At 74.4% G+C, this 21,330-nt stretch overlaps 1 protein-coding gene across 1 annotated transcript in view; it reads left to right on the forward strand.

The window, feature by feature from the left end:
- Positions 1–21,330, forward strand: part of IPO13 (importin 13) — a 68,992-nt gene that overhangs the window by 21,488 nt on the left and 26,174 nt on the right. Inside the window, 10 exon segments of the mRNA XM_089780384.1 lie at positions 779–919; positions 2,466–2,607; positions 4,277–4,443; positions 4,903–5,023; positions 6,586–6,733; positions 7,152–7,333; positions 7,882–7,908; positions 11,762–11,896; positions 12,504–12,647; positions 15,064–15,144. Of these exon segments, the coding sequence (XP_089636510.1) occupies positions 779–919; positions 2,466–2,607; positions 4,277–4,443; positions 4,903–5,023; positions 6,586–6,733; positions 7,152–7,333; positions 7,882–7,908; positions 11,762–11,896; positions 12,504–12,647; positions 15,064–15,144 (1,288 nt within the window).

A 21,330-nucleotide genomic window follows, 5' to 3' on the forward strand; every position in this document is an offset into this window, starting at 1 on the left:
CGGCGCCGGACGCGTGGCGGGCTCTGTCGGCGCCGGCTGCCGGACGCGTGGCGGGCTCTGTCGGCGCCGGACGCGTGGCGGGCTCTGTCGGCGCCGGCTGCCGGACGCGTGGCGGGCTCTGTCGGCGCCGGGCGCCGGACGCGTGGCGGGCTCTGGCGGCGCCGGGCGCCGGACGCGTGGCGGGCTCTGGCGGCGCTGGCTGCTGGACGCGTGGCGGGTGCTGCCCACATGTCATGCCGTTTGTGAAACCTGATGATGTTGCTCCCTGGGAAGTCCAGGCTCTCCCCGGTCCGTGTGGGGCGAGGCCTCAGTGCTGGGCTGGGTGGGAACGGCCTCAGGCAGGTGCGGCAGGCGTGGGGCTCCCCGCCTACGGGATGGGCTGGTGGTCGAGATGCTGGGTGGGCACGGTGCCAGGGGCCTGGCTGGACTGTCGGGCGGCGCCTCCGAGCCCGCTGCCGGGCAGGCTGACCCTGGGGCAAGGGCAGTCGCTGGCTTTGTGTGAACACTGGCTGGTGAGATGGCGCTGCGAGGTGCCTCTGCCCACGGCCCGGCCCCGCCCGCGGACAGAGCACGGCCTGAGTCCAGGCAAGGGTATCGCGCCCCCTTCCCGTGGGGCCAGGTCCCTGGTGCCGGAGCGGGCACCACCCCTCCGGCCTGCTCTGGGCTCTCCCCACTTGCACAGGCCCAGAGGCCCACTGCCCTGGCTGAAGGAGAGCACCCCTGGGCCCGGTGGGGAGGGGCTGGGGAGACCCCCGTAGCTGACGCCGGCTCTCCTCAGGTACGTGAACACCCTCCTGAAGCTCATCGGCCCCGTGCTGGGCCTCCAGGAGCAGCTGCGCCAGGCTGTCCAGGCTGGGGACATGGAGACCTCGCACGGGATCTGCCGCATCGCCGTGGCCCTGGGTGAGAACCATTCCCGGTGAGTCAGGCCTTGTGGCCGCCCTGGGAGGGGCTGTCTGCTCGGGCCGATGCCTGGGGGGGAAGGGCAGGGCCCCTCCTTGTCCCCGGGGCTAGACACCTGCGTGGTGCTGAGCGGAGGGGCGGTCCCAAGAGCAGCCCGCTGGCTCCATGGCCTGTCTGGTGTGCGTACGGGGCAGCCTGCCGAGGCCAGGCCCTGCGAGCGCCCTGCCCGGAGCCGTAGCGGGGCTGGAGCCAGCTGCTCCGGTCCAGCTCCCGCCAGGCGGGTGGCGTGCCCGTTCTCTGGAGCTTGGCCTTGCCACGGGCCCGGACTAGCTGGGGGCTGCTGTATGGAGTCAGATGGACTGGATGGTCCCAGAAGCCAGCGGTGTTAGCATGAGCCTGACACGCCCCTGCCTCGGGGAGTGGTGAGCAAGGATCGGGGGCAGCGGCGTGGGCAGAGACCTGCGGAACGGCCGTCAGCCGGTCCCCGCCGGGCAGGCCAGACAGGAAGGGGCAGCAGCCCGCGTCAGGAGCCCCCGGCCCTGCACCCCCACCCACAGCCAGCTGTGACCCATTGTTTGAGGAGTAACGTTCGTTCGGGCCAAGGGGCTTGGCTGGAAGTAACGCGTCCCGGCGTGCACTTTCGCTTCCGAAACAGCTGTTGAGCGGAGTAGCGCGCCGGCGAGATCCTGCTAACGAAGGGGATATGAAAATCCCCCGTCGTTAACAACTTCGGGCGCCTACATTTGCACCCCTAGTTCAAACTAGGGAGCACGTGTAGACGGACCCTCTGGGAACAGAGTTGTTCTCTGCTCAGGCGGAGACGAGGTGTCTGGGCCACACACGTGTGGGTGAGTCGCTGGGAATCGCGCAGCGCAGCCAGACGGGAACACCGGGGTACAGGCAGACAGCCCCCACTACCTCACAGCTGCCACGTGAAGCGCTGGCATAGGTTGCTGCTGGAGCTGGTTTCAGGCCCCCCCCAACTCGCCAGGCTGGCGCCGGAGATGGGGCAGGCGGGGCGGGTGGAACTGCTGCCCGGTTCCGCGAAGACGGACCCGCGTGAAGGGGAGAAATGAGCCGCTGCAGCTTCAGGCTGCTCCCGCCTCTGCTGGAGAGAAAGGCCCAGCCCCCGGCTTCTCAGCCGCTGCGCAGCCTGGCACGGGGGGGTCCGCCCCGGGCCCTGCTCTGCCAGAGGCGTTCAGCCGCGCTGCGCCAGGAGCCCGTCAGCCAGCCGGCGAGAGGGGAGCTTAGGGGAGAGCAGCGCGAGGGGGAGGCCGTCTCCCCGCCCTGTGGGTGCCCGAGCGCTCAGCCAGAGCCGGTGGAGACGGAGGTGCAGTGTCAGCGGGGTCCTTCTGCCGGGTCTGACCAGGCCGTGTCCCAGAACAGGGGGACAGGAGCCCCTGGGATGCCAGGAGCCGCGAGGAGCAGCAGCTCATTCCTGGGAGGCCTTTGGGGGCACCGGGCCACGCTGCCTGGCTCTGGCGCTTGGCCCCAGCTGCGTGGGGGGGCCGTGCTGTGCGGGCCGGGTCCCACAGCAGCCCTGCTCCCTCTGCTCTCCCCAGAGCCCTGCTGGAGCAGGTGCAGCACTGGCAGAACTTCCTGGCGCTGGTCAACATGATCCTGTTCTGCACTGGCATCCCGGGGCACTACCCCGTCAACGAAACCACCAGCTCCCTGACGCTCACCTTCTGGTACACGCTGCAGGTGAGCCACCGCCCCGGGGCCAGCACAGCGGGGGGGCCGCTGCAGCCTGGTGGAGAGTCCCACCCTCCCCAGGCCTGGCTTGCGCTGCCCGATGTTCCCTGCAGCTCAGCCTCCCCGTGCGGCGAGCGGGCTGGGCTGTGGGTGCGGGCACACGGGTCCCTGCTCCTTCTGGCTCGAGCGCTGCGCCTCGGCCCTCCCCTGCCGTGCTGCCCGGCCCGGGACTCAGTCTCACGCCCTTGCCCGTCTGCCGCAGAGCACAGGGCCCGGGCTCCCGGGATGCCCCCCAGCTCTGGCCTAGACGCCCCGTCAGCCGGCGAGGCAAGGGCCTGTGTGCTGCTGGCACCAGCTCGGGCTGCAGTCTCCATGGCAACCGTCTGCAGCCTGCGGGCCTGGGCCTGGGGGGGCGGTGAGGGCCTGTCTCCACGGCCCCGGCTCAGCGTGGGCCCCTGGGCCGTCCCTTTCCCCAGGCCAGCCGGGGCTCCCTGGGCCCCCGCAGCTCTGCACCGCCCAGCACCCAGCGCCACGGCAGGGGGTTAGCTAGGAACACTGGCCCCGGACCATGGCAGGGCCGCGTCGTCCGGCTCCGGGCTGCAGACCAGGCTCCACTGGCTCCCCCGCCCTGCCTGCGCCCTCCCCTTCCTCTGCCCAGCGCCTTCGCTCACCTCCGAACCCTCCACCTCCCCAGCCCAGTGCATGGCGGGCGGTTTCCCTGGGGTCCTGGCCCCCGTTAGCGCCCAGCCAGCAGCGTGGGGTTCTCCGTTGGTGGGTGCAGGGCCTGGTGAGGAACCTGCCCGGGACGGCCAGAGGCCCGCTGGTCGCTGCTGGCCCGGGCCCCAGGCTCAGAGACCAAAGGCTGGGCTGCTGGTCGCCCCCACGCAGAGGCGTGAGGAGCCACGGCCCCCGACAGGCGCCCAGGGCTCGCTTGGGGAACACGGGGCCAGTCTGTCCGCGAGGCTTTGGGAACAGCTGACCAGGCTCCGTCCCGCTGGCCGTGGTGTGGCAGGCGGACCGACTCCCTCGGGGCCCGGTGGGGGGCCCAGGAGAGTGGGCTGGGGTCCCTGAGCGGGAAGAACAGCATACGGCAGACGACTGCTTGGCCCAGAGGGAGCCATCTGAGGCGCCAGCGGAGGGAGTGGGGTAGAGCCTGCAGGGTGATGGGGAAGGCCAAGGGGCAGCTAGCGAGGGGTTTCCGCAGGTGCCTTGGGGGGCAGGCGCTGTGGGAAGGAGCGGGCTCAGGGCTGGCTGGACAAGCTGGGCAGGCCCACGCCCCGGGGCAGAGGGAGTGGGCTGATGCGGTCGCAGTGCCGTTGGCCATTACCTTTGAAAACTCCTGGTGGCGGGGGGGCTGACGCCAGCCAGGGCTCTGCCACAAGCGGCTGCTCGCCAGGCGCCAGGAGAGCTGGAGCCGGAGCCCACGTCCGCCCCGCGCTGCGCTCCAGGGGTCGGGGCGTCTGCGGGGGCTCGGGAGCCTTGGCTGGACGTGCTGGCTAAGCTGCGTTTGGGGGACAGGCGGGGGCCTGGCATCCCAAGCGAGGCGCGGGCCAGGCTGTGGGCCGGGATGGCCAGCAGGTCTGCCAAGGCCTCCAGCCTGTCCTCAGGGACGCAGCCCCGGGGCCTGGGGCTGGGGGGCCGGCTCCCCCTCTCTGAGGCGAGGCTGTTGTACCCCCAGGACGACATCCTGTCCTTCGAGCCGGACAGGCAGGCCGTGTACCAGCAGGTGTACCGGCCCATCTACTTCCAGCTGGTGGACGTGCTGCTGCACAAAGCCCAGTTCCCCTCCGACGAGGAGTACGGCTTCTGGTCTGCCGACGAGAAGGAGCAGTTCCGCATCTACAGGTGGGCCGGGCCGGGCCGGGCCGGGCCGGGCGCTGTGCTGTGCCCCGGGGGTGGCCTGGCCTCGGCAGGACTGCAGCCCCCACGGGCGCTTGGGGAGGAGCACGGGCCAAGCTCTCCGGGGCCACGGGCTGCGACTCGCTCTTGTGGGGCAGGGGTTTGGCGCCGGGCGACGGGGAGGTGCCAGAGCGCTCTGACGGCAGGGCGGTGCCTCGCGGGGGGAGCGCAACAGGCAGAGGGGCCCCTACCCGCTGCTATGGTAGCTGGGCCCAGGACCTTTGCGGGGAGGGGACTGGGGGTAGGGGGCGGGCGGGGGGGAAGGGAGGGCGGCCAGCGGCAGGGGGCCGGGGAGGAGGCGGCAGGGGGCCGGGGGGCAGGCGGCAGAGGGCCGGGGGGGTCCGGGGGGCAGGCGGCAGAGGGCCGGGGGGCAGGCGGCACTGGCCCGTGTGTTTCCCTCGGCAGGGTGGACATCTCCGACACCCTGATGTACGTGTACGAGATGCTGGGAGCGGAGCTGCTGAGCAGCCTGTACGACAAGCTGGGCCGTCTCCTCACCAGCACGGAGCAGCCCTCGTCCTGGCAGGTGCGTGAGGCGCCTGGCTCCCGGCCGGCTCTGCCAGGGGCTGCTGCCATTGCGTTCCCAGCTCCCCACAGCTGACGCCCTGCCCTCTGCATGGGGGGTTTGGGGGTGCCCAGCGACTGCACCGTGGCCTACAGAGGCAACAGGTCTGTGGGAGACCACCGGGGACTCTGCTTTGCATGGCCTGGCAACCCTCTTGGCCGGCCTGGGCCCCAGCCCTGCCGGTGCCCCTCACTCCCGACCCACGGCCCCTGCCGGGCCCCCCCCCCCCCAGCCCTGCCGGTGCCCCTCACTCCCGACCCACGGCCCCTGCTGGGCCCCCCCCCCAGCCCTGCCGGTGCCCCTCACTCCCGACCCACGGCCCCTGCCGGGCCCCCCCCCCCCCCAGCCCTGCCGGTGCCCCTCACTCCCGACCCACAGGCCCTGCCAGGCCCCCCCCCCCCAGCCCTGCCGGTGCCCCTCACTCCCAACCCACGGCCCCTGCCGGCCCCCCCCCCCCCCAGCCCTGCCGGTGCCCCTCACTCCCGACCCACGGCCCCTGCTGGGCCCCCCCCCCCAGCCCTGCCGGTGCCCCTCACTCCCGACCCACGGCCCCTGCCGGGCCCCCCCCCCCCCCAGCCCTGCCGGTGCCCCTCACTCCCGACCCACGGCCCCTGCTGGGCTCCTCCCCCCCCAGCCCTGCCGGTGCCCCTCACTCCCGACCCACGGCCCCTGCCGGGCCCCCCCCCCCCCAGCCCTGCCGGTGCCCCTCACTCCCAACCCACGGCCCCTGCCGGCCCCCCCCCCCAGCCCTGCTGGTGCCCCTTACTCCCGACCCACGGCCCCTCCAGACCTGCCAGGGCCCCTCACTCCCGACCCACAGGCCCTGCCAGGCCCTCCCCCCCAGCCCTGCCGGTGCCCTTCACTCCTGGCCCACGGCCCCTGCCAGCCCAGCCTTGCCCCCCCAGCCCTGCCGGTGCCCCTCACTCCCGACCAGCTGAAATTCCCGCACCAGCACCTGAGCTGGGCAGGGCAGGCGCTCCTTGGGGCGCAGGCTGGGGGCGGGGCAGGCGCTCCTTGGGGCGCAGGCTGGGGGCGGGGCGGGCGCTCCTTGGGGCGCAGGCTGGGGGCGGGGCGGGCGCTCCTGGGGGCGCAGGCTGGGGGCGGGGCGGGCGCAGGCTGGGGGCGGGGCGGGGCGGGCGCTCCTGGGGGCGCAGGCTGGGGGCGGGGCGGGGTGGGCGCTCCTGGGGGCGCAGGCTGGGGGCGGGGCGGGGCGGGCGCTCCTGGGGGCGCAGGCTGGGGGCGGGGCGGGGCGGGCGCTCCTGGGGGCGCAGGCTGGGGGCGGGGCGGGGCGGGCGCTCCTGGAGGCGCAGGCTGGGGGCGGGGCGGGGCGGGCGCTCCTTGGGGCGCAGGCTGGGGGCGGGGCGGGGCGGGCGCTCCTTGGGGCACAGGCTGGGGGCGGGGCAGGCGCTCCTCGGGGCGCAGGCTGGGGGCGGGGCGGGCGCTCCTTGGGGCGCAGGCTGGGGGCGGGGCGGGGCGGGCGCTCCTGGGGGCGCAGGCTGTGACCGGGGTGTCCGTCCCAGCAGCACACGGAAGCCTTGCTCTACGGGTTCCAGTCCATCGCCGAGACCATGGACGTGAACTACTCGGACGTGGTGCCGGGCCTGATCGGCCTCATCCCCCGCATCAGCATCAGCAACGTGCAGCTGGCCGACACGGTCATGTTCACCATCGGTGAGTGCCGGGGGCGGCGGGGCCCTCGTCTCCTCCCGCGGCCCGGCCCTGCTCCCCCCACTGCCGTGCGTCATGGTGCAGCTGCTCCCGGGGTGGCGCCTGAGCGTGGGCCCAGGCCTCACCCCCTCCTTGGTCTGAAACACCCCTGCTCCCAGCCCCCAGCCCCAGGCGGCCGCGCCCCGGCTTTGCTCCCATTGCTCCACCTCGCCCAGGAGTCAGGCTACGGGGGCCTCAGGGACCAGCCCTGCACACGGACACACGGTCCCTTCCCTGCGGCCAGCGGGGTCACCCCCAGTGAAACCCGCCCGGCGGGCCCAGGGTTCCGGCAGCAGACAGTCACACTTGCCCCCGAGCGCCTCGGCTCCCCGCCCCGGAGCCCGGCCCCGCCCCTGACCTGCCTCCCGCCCGCTGTGCGCAGGGGCCCTGTCCGAGTGGCTGGCTGACCACCCCGTCATGATCAACAACGTGCTGCCGCTGGTGCTGCAGGCCCTGGGCAACCCCGAGCTCTCCATCTCCAGCGTCTCCACCCTGAAGAAGATCTGCCGGGAGTGCAAGTACGACCTGCCCCCCTACGCCGCCAACATCGTGGCCGTGTCCCAGGTAGGGCCGGGCCCCCGGGCCCCCGGGCTGGGCAGGGACAGGAGCTGCTGAGCGCTGGGGGGCAGGCTGGCCGGCCGCTGAGCACGTGACTCCCGTCTGGGCTGTCGTGCTGCACTCGGCGGGGTCCGGCCCGGCCCCAGGACTGTGCTCCAGGCTGGGGCCCTGCCTGCCTGCCCCACAGGGGCGCCTCTTACACCGCCTCCTGAGTGCGGAGCGCCCCGGCCGTGCCACGTGGGCTGTGCCCAGGGGCCTGCTCGGTGCCAGGCAGCAGCCACGACACGGGAGTCGTTTGCTCCTGATCCCGCCCTAGGCCCTGCTTACCTTGCCCTGGGGCTCCCTCCGGGCCCTGCCTGGGAGCTGAGAGCCGCGAGCCCCATCTGTGCTGTTCGAAAGCCCTGCCCAAGAGCCAGGTGCCGGCTGTCCCTGGGCCGCTGCATCGGGCTGGGGGTGGCTGTGCCTCCTGAGGCCCCTGCCGCATGCTCGGGGGGGGGGGGGACCTGAGACTCAGCGATTCAGCCGCCCTCCCTCTCTCTCTCCCTCCGCTTCAGGACGTGCTAATGAAGCAGATCCACAAGGTAAGGCTCCTTCCCTCCTTCGCAGCACCCCCCGCCCACGGGCCCCTGCCCACGCCCAGCCCCACACGGCAGAGCCAGGCCTGCCCACGGGCCCCTGCCCACCCGCAGCCCCGCACGGCAGAGCCAGGCCTGCCCACGGGCCCCTGCCCACGCCCAGCCCCGCACGGCAGAGCCAGGCCTGCCCACGGGCCCCTGCCCACGCCCAGCCCCGCACGGCAGAGCCAGGCCTGCCCACGGGCCCCTGCCCGCCCCCAGCCCCGCACGGCAGAGCCAGGCCTGCCCACGGGCCCCTGCCCACGCCCAGCCCCGCACGGCAGAGCCAGGCCTGCCCACGGGCCCCTGCCCACCCGCAGCCCCGCACGGCAGAGCCAGGCCTGCCCACGGGCCCCTGCCCACGCCCAGCCCCGCACGGCAGAGCCAGGCCTGCCCACGGGCCCCTGCCCGCCCCCAGCCCCGCACGGCAGAGCCAGGCCTGCCCACGGGCCCCTGCCCACCCCCAGCCCCACACGGCAGAGCCAGGCCTGCCCACGGGCCCCTGCCCACCCCCAGCCCCACACGGCAGAGCCAGGCCTGCCCACGGGCCCCTGCCCGCCCGCAGCCCCGCACGGCAGAGCCAGGCCTGCCCACGGGCCCCTGCCCACCCCCGCCCCGCACGGCAGAGCCAGGCCTGCCCACGGGCCCCTGCCCACGCCCAGCCCCGCACGGCAGAGCCAGGCCTGCCCACGGGCCCCTGCCCACGCCCAGCCCCGCACGGCAGAGCCAGGCCTGCCCACGGGCCCCTGCCCACGCCCAGCCCCACACGGCAGAGCCAGGCCTGCCCACGGGCCCCTGCCCACGCCCAGCCCCGCACGGCAGAGCCAGGCCTGCCCACGGGCCCCTGCCCACGCCCAGCCCCACACGGCAGAGCCAGGCCTGCCCACGGGCCCCTGCCCGCCCGCAGCCCCGCACGGCAGAGCCAGGCCTGCCCACGGGCCCCTGCCCACGCCCAGCCCCGCACGGCAGAGCCAGGCCTGCCCACGGGCCCCTGCCCGCCCCCAGCCCCACACGGCAGAGCCAGGCCTGCCCACGGGCCCCTGCCCACGCCCAGCCCCGCACGGCAGAGCCAGGCCTGCTCACGGGCCCCTGCCCACGCCCAGCCCCGCACGGCAGAGCCAGGCCTGCCCACGGGCCCCTGCCCACCCCCAGCCCCACACGGCAGAGCCAGGCCTGCCCACGGGCCCCTGCCCACGCCCAGCCCCGCACGGCAGAGCCAGGCCTGCCCACGGGCCCCTGCCCACCCCCAGCCCCACACGGCAGAGCCAGGCCTGCCCACGGGCCCCTGCCCACGCCCAGCCCCACACGGCAGAGCCAGGCCTGCCCACGGGCCCCTGCCCACGCCCAGCCCCACACGGCAGAGCCAGGCCTGCCCACGGGCCCCTGCCCGCCCGCAGCCCCGCACGGCAGAGCCAGGCCTGCCCACGGGCCCCTGCCCACGCCCAGCCCCGCACGGCAGAGCCAGGCCTGCCCACGGGCCCCTGCCCGCCCCCAGCCCCACACGGCAGAGCCAGGCCTGCCCACGGGCCCCTGCCCACGCCCAGCCCCGCACGGCAGAGCCAGGCCTGCCCACGGGCCCCTGCCCACCCCAGCCCCGCACGGCAGAGCCAGGCCTGCCCACGGGCCCCTGCCCACCCCCAGCCCCACACGGCAGAGCCAGGCCTGCCCACGGGCCCCTGCCCGCCCCCAGCCCCGCACGGCAGAGCCAGGCCTGCCCACGGGCCCCTGCCCACGCCCAGCCCCGCACGGCAGAGCCAGGCCTGCCCACGGGCCCTGCCCACCCCCAGCCCCACACGGCAGAGCCAGGCCTGCCCACGGGCCCCTGCCCACCCCCAGCCCCACACGGCAGAGCCAGGCCTGCCCACGGGCCCCTGCCCACCCCCAGCCCCGCACGGCAGAGCCAGGCCTGCCCACGGGCCCCTGCCCACGCCCAGCCCCGCACGGCAGAGCCAGGCCTGCCCACGGGCCCCTGCCCACCCCCAGCCCCGCACGGCAGAGCCAGGCCTGCCCACGGGCCCCTGCCCACGCCCAGCCCCGCACGGCAGAGCCAGGCCTGCCCACGGGCCCCTGCCCACGCCCAGCCCCGCACGGCAGAGCCAGGCCTGCCCACGGGCCCCTGCCCACCCCCAGCCCCACACGGCAGAGCCAGGCCTGCCCACGGGCCCCTGCCCGCCCCCCGCCCCGCACGGCAGAGCCAGGCCTGCCCACGGGCCCCTGCCCACCCCCAGCCCAGCACGGCAGAGCCAGGCCTGCCCACGGGCCCCTGCCCACCCCCAGCCCCGCACGGCAGAGCCAGGCCTGCCCACGGGCCCCTGCCCACCCCCAGCCCCACACGGCAGAGCCAGGCCTGCCCACGGGCCCCTGCCCACCCCCAGCCCCACACGGCAGAGCCAGGCCTGCCCACGGGCCCCTGCCCACCCCCAGCCCCGCACGGCAGAGCCAGGCCTGCCCACGGGCCCCTGCCCACGCCCAGCCCCGCACGGCAGAGCCAGGCCTGCCCACGGGCCCCTGCCCACCCCCAGCCCCGCACGGCAGAGCCAGGCCTGCCCACGGGCCCCTGCCCACCCCCAGCCCCGCACGGCAGAGCCAGGCCTGCCCACGGGCCCCTGCCCACGCCCAGCCCCGCACGGCAGAGCCAGGCCTGCCCACGGGCCCCTGCCCACCCCCAGCCCCGCACGGCAGAGCCAGGCCTGCCCACGGGCCCCTGCCCACCCCCAGCCCAGCACGGCAGAGCCAGGCCTGCCCACGGGCCCCTGCCCACCCGCAGCCCAGCACGGCAGAGCCAGGCCTGCCCACGGGCCCCTGCCCACGCCCAGCCCCGCACGGCAGACCCAGGCCTGCCCACGGGCCCCTGCCCACCCCCAGCCCCGCACAGCAGAGCCAGGCCTGCCCATGGGGCCCTGCCCACCCCCAGCCCCGCACGGCAGAGCCAGGCCTGCCCACGGGCCCCTGCCCACGCCCAGCCCCGCATGGCAGAGCCAGGCCTGCCCACGGGCCCCTGCCCACCCCCAGCCCCGCACGGCAGAGCCAGGCCTGCCCACGGGCCCCTGCCCACGCCCAGCCCCGCATGGCAGAGAGCTGTGGGAGCCCACAGCAGTTGCCACACACCGGCTGGGGGGGCGGGAGACCTGCCTGCCGTGGCTGGCACAGCTCGTCTCCAGGCTGTGCCCAGCAGAAAGGGAGCCAGGCCTCTGTGCCATGCATGGGCCAAGGCTGGAGTGAGCCGGTCCCTCGGGCCTCTGCCTGGGCTGGCTCCTTGCCCCCAGCCCATCTCATCCTCCGTCCAGGCAGGAGCCTCAGCCCGGCCCGTTCAGCAGGAGGGGTCCTGGGCAGCAGGCTGCCGGAGGGCAGATGTCCCCTGGGGAGGAGCCTGCGGAGCGCGCCTGTTCTCTGGGACACGGCCCTGGCTGCCCCTGTCAGCCTAGCTTGGGGCAGGCATCTGTGGTCAGCACGGCCTCCGGGCCAGCCCCAGCTCCAGGGCTCCCCGTGCAGCCTCCGGCCCGGCCCCCACTTCAGAGCTGCCGGGGCGGGGGGCGGGCCCTGGGGCGGAGCTCTGGGCGGGGTGGAGTGCCGTGCCGGGCGGGGCGGGGCGGGGCGCCGGGCAGAGCAGGGCGGAGCGGGCGGGGTGCGGGCCCCGGGGGGGAGCAGGCAGAGCGCCGGGCGGGGTGGAGCAGGCGGGGCGGGCCGGGCGGGGTGCGGGCCCCGGGGAGGAGCAGGCAGAGCGCCGGGCGGGGTGGAGCAGGCGGGGCGGGCGGGGTGCGGGTCCTGGGGGGGAGCGCCAGGCAGGGTCCCTGCTGACCTGTCCCTCCCCTCTCCGCAGACCAGTCAGTGCATGTGGCTGATGCAGGCTCTGGGCTTCCTGCTCTCGGCGCTGCAGGTGGAGGAGATCCTGAAGAACCTGCACTCGCTCATCACGCCCTACGTCCAGCAGCTAGAGAAGCTGGCTGAGGAAACGGTGAGGCCCAGGCCCGGCCCCGGCGGGGGGCTGCTCCCTCCGGCCCTGCCTGGCTGAGATGCCTCCCCCGCTGCGGCTCGGGGCCGGCCCGCAGGGTGCAGGCTGCCTCTGGCGGCGGGTCTGTGAGCTCCCCCTCGCGCGCAGCAGGGACCCGGGTGCTCGTGGCCAGCCGCCCCCCGGCCCTCACCGGCCCCCCCGCCCCCCCCCCGCCCCTCGCCGGCCCCCCCCCGCCCCCCGCCCCCCGCCCCTCGCCGGCCCCCCCCGCCCCCCGCCGGCCCCCCGCCGGCCCCCGCCCCTCGCCCCTCGCCGGCCCCCGCCGGCCCCGCCCCTCGCCGGCCCCCGCCCCTCACCGGCCCCTCGCCGGCCCCCGCCCCTCGCCGGCCCCTCGCCCCCCGCCCCCTGCCCCTCGCCGGCCCCCGCCCCCCACCCCTCGCTGGCCCTGCCAGCCCCACAGCGGCTCCCGCACGCGTCCGGCGCCGTTCTGCAGCAGAGCTTTGGCTCCAGCCCGCGGGGGCAGGGCTGTGCTGAGGCCGCAGGGGCCACGGCGTGTGGCTAGCCCGGGGGGAGGGGCCCGTGGCCGGGGCTGACGCTTTGCTTCCCCTGCCAGCCCAACCCCTCCAACAAACTGGCCATCGTGCACATCCTGGGCCTGCTCTCCAACCTCTTCACCACGCTGGACATCAGCCACCATGACGACGACCGCGAGAGCGCCGAGGCCAAGAAGCCGCCCGCGCCGCAGGGCCCCAACCCGGTGGGTGGCGCCGCTCCCCCGCGCTGCCCCCCCTGCCCCCCCCCGCCCGAGGGGCCCCCCGCGCTGCCCCAGGAGCCCTGCCGCTGCCCCCCCGCCCGAGGGGCCCCCCGCGCTGCCCCAGGAGCCCTGCCGCTGCCCCCCCGCCCGAGGGGCCCCCCGCGCTGCCCCAGGAGCCCTGCCGCTGCCCCCCCGCCCGAGGGGCCCCCCGCGCTGCCCCAGGAGCCCTGCGGCTGCCCCCCCCGCCCGAGGGGCCCCCCGCGCTGCCCCAGGAGCCCTGCCGCTGCCCCCCCGCCCGAGGGGCCCCCCGCGCTGCCCCAGGAGCCCTGCGGCTGCCCCCCCCGCCCGAGGGGCCCCCCGCGCTGCCCAAGGAGCCCTGCCGCTGCCCCCCCGCCCGAGGGGTCCCCCGCGCTGCCCCAGGAGCCCTGCGGCTGCCCCCCCCGCCCGAGGGGTCCCCCGCGCTGCCCCAGGAGCCCTGCGGCTGCCCCCCCCGCCCGAGGGGCCCCCCGCGCTGCCCCAGGAGCTCTGCCGCTGCCCCCCCGCCCGAGGGGCCCCCCGCGCTGCCCCAGGAGCCCTGCGGCTGCCCCCCCGCCCGAGGGGCCCCCCCGCTGCCCCAGGAGCCCTGCGGCTGCCCCCCCCGCCCGAGGGGCCCCCGCGCTGCCCCAGGAGCCCTGCCGCTGCCCCCCCGCCCGAGGGGCCCCCCGCGCTGCCCCAGGAGCCCTGCCGCTGCCCCCCCGCCCGAGGGGCCCCCCGCGCTGCCCCAGGAGCCCTGCCGCTGCCCCCCCGCCCGAGGGGCCCCCCGCGCTGCCCCAGGAGCCCTGCCGCTGCCCCCCCCGCCCGAGGGGCCCCCCGCGCTGCCCCAGGAGCCCTGCCGCTGCCCCCCCGCCCGAGGGGCCCCCCGCGCCCCGGGAGCCCTGCCGCTGCCCCCCCCCGCCCGAGGGGCCCCCCGCGCTGCCCCAGGAGCCCTGCCGCTGCCCCCCCGCCCGAGGGGCCCCCCGCGCTGCCCCGAGGAGCCCTGCCGCTGCCCCCCCGCCCGAGGGGCCCCCCGCGCTGCCCGAGGAGCCCTGCCGCTGCCCCCCCGCCCGAGGGGCCCCCCGCGCTGCCCGAGGCGCCTGCCGCTGCCCCCCCGCCCGAGGGGCCCCCCGCGCTGCCCCAGGAGCCCTGCCGCTGCCCCCCCGCCCGAGGGGCCCCCCGCGCTGCCCCAGGAGCCCTGCCGCTGCCCCCCCCGCCCCGGGGCCCCCCGCGCTGCCCCAGGAGCCCTGCCGCTGCCCCCCCGCCCGAGGGGCCCCCCGCGCTGCCCCAGGAGCCCTGCCGCTGCCCCCCCGCCCGAGGGGCCCCCCGCGCTGCCCCAGGAGCCCTGCCGCTGCCCCCCCGCCCGAGGGCCCCCCCGCTGCCCCAGGAGCCCTGCCGCTGCCCCCCCGCCCGAGGGGCCCCCCCGCTGCCCCAGGAGCCCTGCCGCTGCCCCCCCGCCCGAGGGGCCCCCCCCGCTGCCCCAGGAGCCCTGCCGCTGCCCCCCCGCCCGAGGGGCCCCCCCGCGCTGCCCCAGGAGCCCTGCCGCTGCCCCCCCGCCCGAGGGGCCCCCCGCGCTGCCCCAGGAGCTCTGCAGCTGCCCCCCCCGCCCGAGGGGCCCCCCGCGCTGCCCCAGGAGCCCTGCCGCTGCCCCCCCGCCCGAGGGGCCCCCCGCGCTGCCCCAGGAGCTCTGTGGCTGCCCCCCCCGCCCGAGGGGCCCCCCGCGCTGCCCCAGGAGCTCTGCAGCTGCCCCCCCCGCCCGAGGGGCCCCCCGCGCTGCCCTAGGAGCTCTGTGGCTGGGCGCCCCCCCCCCCACCCGAGCTGCTGCCCCGCTGCCCGCAGGCTGGGCGGCCTGGCCGGGAGGAGGGGGCTGGAGGAGCCTCTCCTGCCCTGCCGAGCCCGGGCCCCAGGCTGGTGTTCGCACCCCGCTGCCTCCCCGAGCCAGGGGCTGCCCATTGCAGCGCGGGTCCCTGCGCCCTGCCCGGAGAGTCTGGGTGCCTCAAGCTTTAGCTCTGGGCCCCATCTGTGTCCCCTTCCCCCTCCTCCCAGTGGGCGGGGCCCTGTCTGTGTCCCCCTCCTCCCAGTGGGCGGGGCCCTGTCTGTGTCCCCCTCCCCCCAGTGGGCGGGGCCCCGTCTGCTACCCCCCAGCAGGGCTACTCAACTAGCTGAGCAGGGTTTCCAGGTGGAGGTGCCGACTCCCCGCTGCCCCGGGCTCCGCACCCTGTTTCACAAGAGCCTCTGCTGGGCACATTTCCAGGGTGCTCCCCCGCCCCCCACCTCCGCTCCGGCCTCTTTCTGAGAGAGCCAGCAAGGGGGGGACTGGCCGATCAGACTCTCCCATCCCTCCCCCAGCGGGCAGAGGCCTCCGTGCCCCCGCTGCCAGGCCTGAGCGGCTGCTCTGCCCCGGCAGGTGGTGGTCGTGCTGCAGCAAGTCTTCCAGCTCATCCGGCAGGTGCTGAGCAAATGGCTGAACGATGCCCAGGTGGTGGAGGTAGGTGGGGGTAGCGCTGGCGCGGGGACCGCAGCCTGCCCCACGGCGGGCACCAGGGATACAGTGGGTCAGGCTGCTCTGGGCAGAGCCTTTCTGCTCAGCCACTGAGGGCGCCGGCAGAGCTGTGTTTGGGGGTCTAAGGCCCGGGGCTGCGGGTCCGGTTTGAGGGGAGTCGGCAGAGCTGTGTTTGGGGGTCTAAGGCCTGGGGCTGCAGGTCCGGTTTGAGGGGAGTCGGCAGAGCTGTGTTTGGGGGTCTAAGGCCTGGGGCTGCTGGTCCGGTTTGAGGGGAGTCGGCAGAGCTGTGTTTGGGGGTCTAAGGCCTGGGGCTGCAGGTCCGGTTTGAGGGGCCCCGGCAGAGCTGTGTTTGGGGGTCTAAGGCCTGGGGCTGCGGGTCCGGTTTGAGGGGTCCCGGCAGAGCTGTGTTTGGGGGTCTAAGGCTTGGGGCTGCAGGTCCGGTTTGAGGGGTCCCGGCAGAGCTGTGTTTGGGGGTCTAAGGCCTGGGGCTGCAGGTCCGGTTTGAGGGGAGTCGGCAGAGCTGTGTTTGGGGGTCTAAGGCCTGGGGCTGCGGGTCCGGTTTGAGGGGAGTCGGCAGAGCTGTGTTTGGGGGTCTAAGGCCTGGGGCTGCAGGTCCGGTTTGAGGGGGCCCCGGCAGAGCTGTGTTTGGGGGTCTAAGGCCTGGGGCTGCTGGTCCGGTTTGAGGGGAGTCGGCAGAGCTGTGTTTGGGGGTCTAAGGCCTGGGGCTGCAGGTCCGGTTTGAGGGGCCCCGGCAGAGCTGTGTTTGGGGGTCTAAGGCCTGGGGCTGCAGGTCCGGTTTGAGGGGTCCCGGCAGAGCTGTGTTTGGGGGTCTAAGGCCTGGGGCTGCAGGTCCGGTTTGAGGGGCCCCGGCAGAGCTGTGTTTGGGGGTCTAAGGCCTGGGGCTGCAGGTCCGGTTTGAGGGGAGTCGGCAGAGCTGTGTTTGGGGGTCTAAGGCCTGGGGCGGGCGGGGGGCTGCGGGTCCGGTTTGAGGGGCCCCGGCAGAGCTGTGTTTGGGGGTCTAAGGCCTGGGGCTGCGGGTCCGGTTTGAGGGGCCCCGGCAGAGCTGTGTTTGGGGGTCTAAGGCCTGGGGCTGCGGGTCCGGTTTGAGGGGTCCCGGCAGAGCTGTGTTTGGGGGTCTAAGGCCTGGGGCTGCGGGTCCGGTTTGAGGGGCCCCGGCAGAGCTGTGTTTGGGGGTCTAAGGCCTGGGGCTGCGGGTCCGGTTTGAGGGGCCCCGGCAGAGCTGTGTTTGGGGGTCTAAGGCCTGGGGCTGCGGGTCCGGTTTGAGGGGCCCCGGCAGAGCTGTGTTTGGGGGTCTAAGGCCTGGGGCTGCGGGTCCGGTTTGAGGGGCCCCGGCAGAGCTGTGTTTGGGGGTCTAAGGCCTGGGGCTGCGGGTCCGGTTTGAGGGGCCCCGGCAGAGCTGTGTTTGGGGGTCTAAGGCCTGGGGCTGCAGGTCCGGTTTGAGGGGAGTCGGCAGAGCTGTGTTTGGGGGTCTAAGGCCTGGGGCTGCGGGTCCGGTTTGAGGGGAGTCGGCAGAGCTGTGTTTGGGGGTCTAAGGCCTGGGGCTGCGGGTCCGGTTTGAGGGGCCCCGGCAGAGCTGTGTTTGGGGGTCTAAGGCCTGGGGCTGCGGGTCCGGTTTGAGGGGCCCCGGCAGAGCTGTGTTTGGGGGTCTAAGGCCTGGGGCTGCAGGTCCGGTTTGAGGGGCCCCGGCAGAGCTGTGTTTGGGGGTCTAAGGCCTGGGGCTGCGGGTCCGGTTTGAGGGGAGTCGGCAGAGCTGTGTTTGGGGGTCTAAGGCCTGGGGCTGCGGGTCCGGTTTGAGGGGCCCCGGCAGAGCTGTGTTTGGGGGTCTAAGGCCTGGGGCTGCGGGTCCGGTTTGAGGGGTCCCGGCAGAGCTGTGTTTGGGGGTCTAAGCCCTGGGGCTGCGGGTCCGGTTTGAGGGGAGTCGGCAGAGCTGTGTTTGGGGGTCTAAGGCCTGGGGCTGCGGGTCCGGTTTGAGGGGCCCCGGCAGAGCTGTGTTTGGGGGTCTAAGGCCTGGGGCTGCGGGTCCGGTTTGAGGGGCCCCGGCAGAGCTGTGTTTGGGGGTCTAAGGCCTGGGGCTGCGGGTCCGGTTTGAGGGGCCCCGGCAGAGCTGTGTTTGGGGGTCTAAGGCCTGGGGCTGCAGGTCCGGTTTGAGGGGTCCCGGCAGAGCTGTGTTTGGGGGTCTAAGGCCTGGGGCTGCAGGTCCGGTTTGAGGGGCCCCGGCAGAGCTGTGTTTGGGGGTCTAAGGCCTGGGGCTGCGGGTCTGGTTTGAGGGGAGTCGGCAGAGCTGTGTTTGGGGGTCTAAGGCCTGGGGCTGCTGGTCCGGTTTGAGGGGAGTCGGCAGAGCTGTGTTTGGGGGTCTAAGGCCTGGGGCTGCGGGTCCGGTTTGAGGGGCCCCGGCAGAGCTGTGTTTGGGGGTCTAAGGCCCGGGGCTGCGGGTCCGGTTTGAGGGGAGTCGGCAGAGCTGTGTTTGGGGGTCTAAGGCCTGGGGGTGCGGGTCCGGTTTGGGGGGCCCCCGGCAGAGCTGTGTTTGGGGGTCTAGGGCCTGGGGCTGCGGGTCCGGTTTGAGGGGAGTCGGCAGAGCTGTGTTTGGGGGTCTAAGGCCTGGGGCTGCGGGTCCGGTTTGAGGGGCCCAGGCAGAGCTGTGTTTGGGGGTCTAAGGCCTGGGGCTGCTGGTCCGGTTTGAGGGGCCCCGGCAGAGCTGTGTTTGGGGGTCTAAGGCCTGGGGCTGCGGGTCCGGTTTGAGGGGCCCCGGCAGAGCTGTGTTTGGGGGTCTAAGGCCCGGGGCTGCGGGTCCGGTTTGAGGGGAGTCGGCAGAGCTGTGTTTGGGGGTCTAAGGCCTGGGGCTGCGGGTCCGGTTTGAGGGGAGTCGGCAGAGCTGTGTTTGGGGGTCTAAGGCCTGGGGCTGCGGGTCCGGTTTGAGGGGAGTCGGCAGAGCTGTGTTTGGGGGTCTAAGGCCTGGGGCTGTGGGTCCGGTTTGAGGGGAGTCGGCAGAGCTGTGTTTGGGGGGTCTAAGGCCTGGGGCTGCGGGTCCGGTTTGAGGGGAGTCGGCAGAGCTGTGTTTGGGGGTCTAAGGCCTGGGGCTGCGGGTCCGGTTTGAGGGGCCCCGGCAGAGCTGTGTTTGGGGGTCTAAGGCCTGGGGCTGCGGGTCCGGTTTGAGGGGCCCCGGCAGAGCTGTGTTTGGGGGTCTAAGGCCCGGGGCTGCAAGTCTGGTTTGAGGGGAGTCGGCAGAGCTGTGTTTGGGGGTCTAAGGCCCGGGGCTGCGGGTCCGGTTTGAGGGGCCCCGGCAGAGCTGTGTTTGGGGGTCTAAGGCCCGGGGCTGCAGGTCTGGTTTGAGGGGAGTCGGCAGAGCTGTGTTTGGGGGTCTAAGGCCTGGGGCTGCGGGCCCGGTTTGAGGGGCCCCGGCAGAGCTGTGTTTGGGGGTCTAAGGCCCGGGGCTGCGGGTCCGGTTTGAGGGGAGTCGGCAGAGCTGTGTTTGGGGGTCTAAGGCCTGGGGCTGCAGGTCCGGTTTGAGGGGAGTCGGCAGAGCTGTGTTTGGGGGTCTAAGGCCTGGGGCTGCGGGTCCGGTTTGAGGGGAGTCGGCAGAGCTGTGTTTGGGGGTCTAAGGCCTGGGGCTGCGGGTCCGGTTTGAGGGGCCCCGGCAGAGCTGTGTTTGGGGGTCTAGGGCCTGGGGCTGCGGGTCCGGTTTGAGGGGCCCCGGCAGAGCTGTGTTTGGGGGTCTAAGGCCTGGGGCTGCAGGTCCGGTTTGAGGGGAGTCGGCAGAGCTGTGTTTGGGGGTCTAAGGCCTGGGGCTGCGGGTCCGGTTTGAGGGGAGTCGGCAGAGCTGTGTTTGGGGGTCTAAGGCCTGGGGCTGCGGGTCCGGTTTGAGGGGCCCCGGCAGAGCTGTGTTTGGGGGTCTAAGGCCTGGGGCTGCGGGTCCGGTTTGAGGGGCCCCGGCAGAGCTGTGTTTGGGGGTCTAAGGCCTGGGGCTGCGGGTCCGGTTTGAGGGGCCCCGGCAGAGCTGTGTTTGGGGGTCTAAGGCCTGGGGCTGCGGGTCCGGTTTGAGGGGCCCCGGCAGAGCTGTGTTTGGGGGGTCTAAGGCCTGGGGCTGCGGGTCCGGTTTGAGGGGGCCCAGGCAGAGCTGTGTTTGGGGGTCTAAGGCCTGGGGCTGCGGGTCCGGTTTGAGGGGAGTCGGCAGAGCTGTGTTTGGGGGTCTAAGGCCTGGGGCTGCAGGTCCGGTTTGAGGGGAGTCGGCAGAGCTGTGTTTGGGGGTCTAAGACCTGGGGCTGCGGGTCCGGTTTGAGGGGCCCCGGCAGAGCTGTGTTTGGGGGTCTAAGGCCTGGGGCTGCGGGTCCGGTTTGAGGGGAGTCGGCAGAGCTGTGTTTGGGGGTCTAAGGCCTGGGGCTGCGGGTCCGGTTTGAGGGGCCCCGGCAGAGCTGTGTTTGGGGGTCTAAGGCCTGGGGCTGCGGGTCCGGTTTGAGGGGCCCCGGCAGAGCTGTGTTTGGGGGGTCTAAGGCCCGGGGCTGCAGGTCCGGTTTGAGGGGTCCCGGCAGAGCTGTGTTTGGGGGTCTAAGGCCTGGGGCTGCGGGTCCGGTTTGAGGGCCCCGGCAGAGCTGTGTTTGGGGGTCTAAGGCCTGGGGCTGCGGGTCCGGTTTGAGGGGCCCCGGCAGAGCTGTGTTTGGGGGTCTAAGGCCTGGGGCTGCGGGTCCGGTTTGAGGGGCCCCCGGCAGAGCTGTGTTTGGGGGTCTAAGGCCTGGGGCTGCAGGTCCGGTTTGAGGGGAGTCGGCAGAGCTGTGTTTGGGGGTCTAAGGCCTGGGGCTGCGGGTCCGGTTTGAGGGGGCCCCGGCAGAGCTGTGTTTGGGGGTCTAAGGCCTGGGGCTGCGGGTCCGGTTTTGAGGGGCCCGGCAGAGCTGTGTTTGGGGGTCTGAGGCCTGGGGCTGCGGGTCCGGTTTGAGGGGTCGGCAGAGCTGTGTTTGGGGGTCTAAGGCCTGGGGCTGCGGGTCTGGTTTGAGGGGTCCCGGCAGAGCTGTGTTTGGGGGGTCTAAGGCCTGGGGCTGCGGGTCCGGTTTGAGGGGGGCTCCCCGGCAGAGCTGTGTTTGGGGGTCTAAGGCCTGGGGCTGCGGGTCCGGTTTGGGGGGCCCCGGCAGAGCTGTGTTTGGGGGTCTAAGGCCTGGGGCTGCGGGTCCGGTTTGAGGGGGGGAGTCGGCAGAGCTGTGTTTGGGGGTCTAAGGCCTGGGGCTGCAGGTCCGGTTTGAGGGCCCGGCAGAGCTGTGTTTGGGGGTCTAAGGCCTGGGGCTGCGGGTCCGGTTTGAGGGGAGTCGGCAGAGCTGTGTTTGGGGGTCTAAGGCCTGGGGCTGCGGGTCCGGTTTGAGGGGAGTCGGCAGAGCTGTGTTTGGGGGTCTAAGGCCTGGGGCTGCGGGTCCGGTTTGAGGGGAGTCGGCAGAGCTGTGTTTGGGGGTCTAAGGCCTGGGGCTGCGGGTCCGGTTTGAGGGGAGTCGGCAGAGCTGTGTTTGGGGGTCTAAGGCCTGGGGCTGCGGGTCCGGTTTGAGGGGCCCCGGCAGAGCTGTGTTTGGGGGTCTAAGGCCTGGGGCTGCGGGTCCGGTTTGAGGGGCCCCGGCAGAGCTGTGTTTGGGGGGTCAAGGCCTGGGGCTGCTGGTCCGGTTTGAGGGGCCCCGGCAGAGCTGTGTTTGGGGGGCCCAAGGCCTGGGGCTGCAGGTCCGGTTTGAGGGGAGTCGGCAGAGCTGTGTTTGGGGGCCCAAGGCCTGGGGCTGCGGGTCCGGTTTGAGGGGTGCCGGCAGAGCTGGGGGGACGTACCAATGGGTGCTCCAAGGGATGCCACTGAGAATTGCTTAGTGACCCGGCTGCTGAGCCCCCGCCGGGAGTCCTCCCCTCGGCCCCAAGCCAGTCAGAGCCTCCCTGTTCACACGGGGCAGCCGGAAGTGGCACAGGCAACCCACTCGCACAGGCCGGTGCCCCCCTTGCAGGGCAGGCGGTTCCGAAACCCAGACCCACCAAGTACAAGGCTCTTCCCAGCCCCAGGGAGCAGCCCCACGCCCCGGCCCTCTGCGACCTCAGACCTCACCCCGTCGCACCCGGACCCCTCAGCACCTCCGCCGGCCGGCGCGTGTGTCACACACAGAGAGGGGGAGAGCTGGAACTGGTGGGGGGCCGGATACA

The sequence above is a fragment of the Pelodiscus sinensis genome, chromosome 9 (assembly GCF_052426305.1).
Source record: "Pelodiscus sinensis isolate ZL-2025 chromosome 9, ASM5242630v1, whole genome shotgun sequence".
In the NCBI taxonomy this organism is placed as follows: Eukaryota; Metazoa; Chordata; order Testudines; family Trionychidae; genus Pelodiscus; species Pelodiscus sinensis.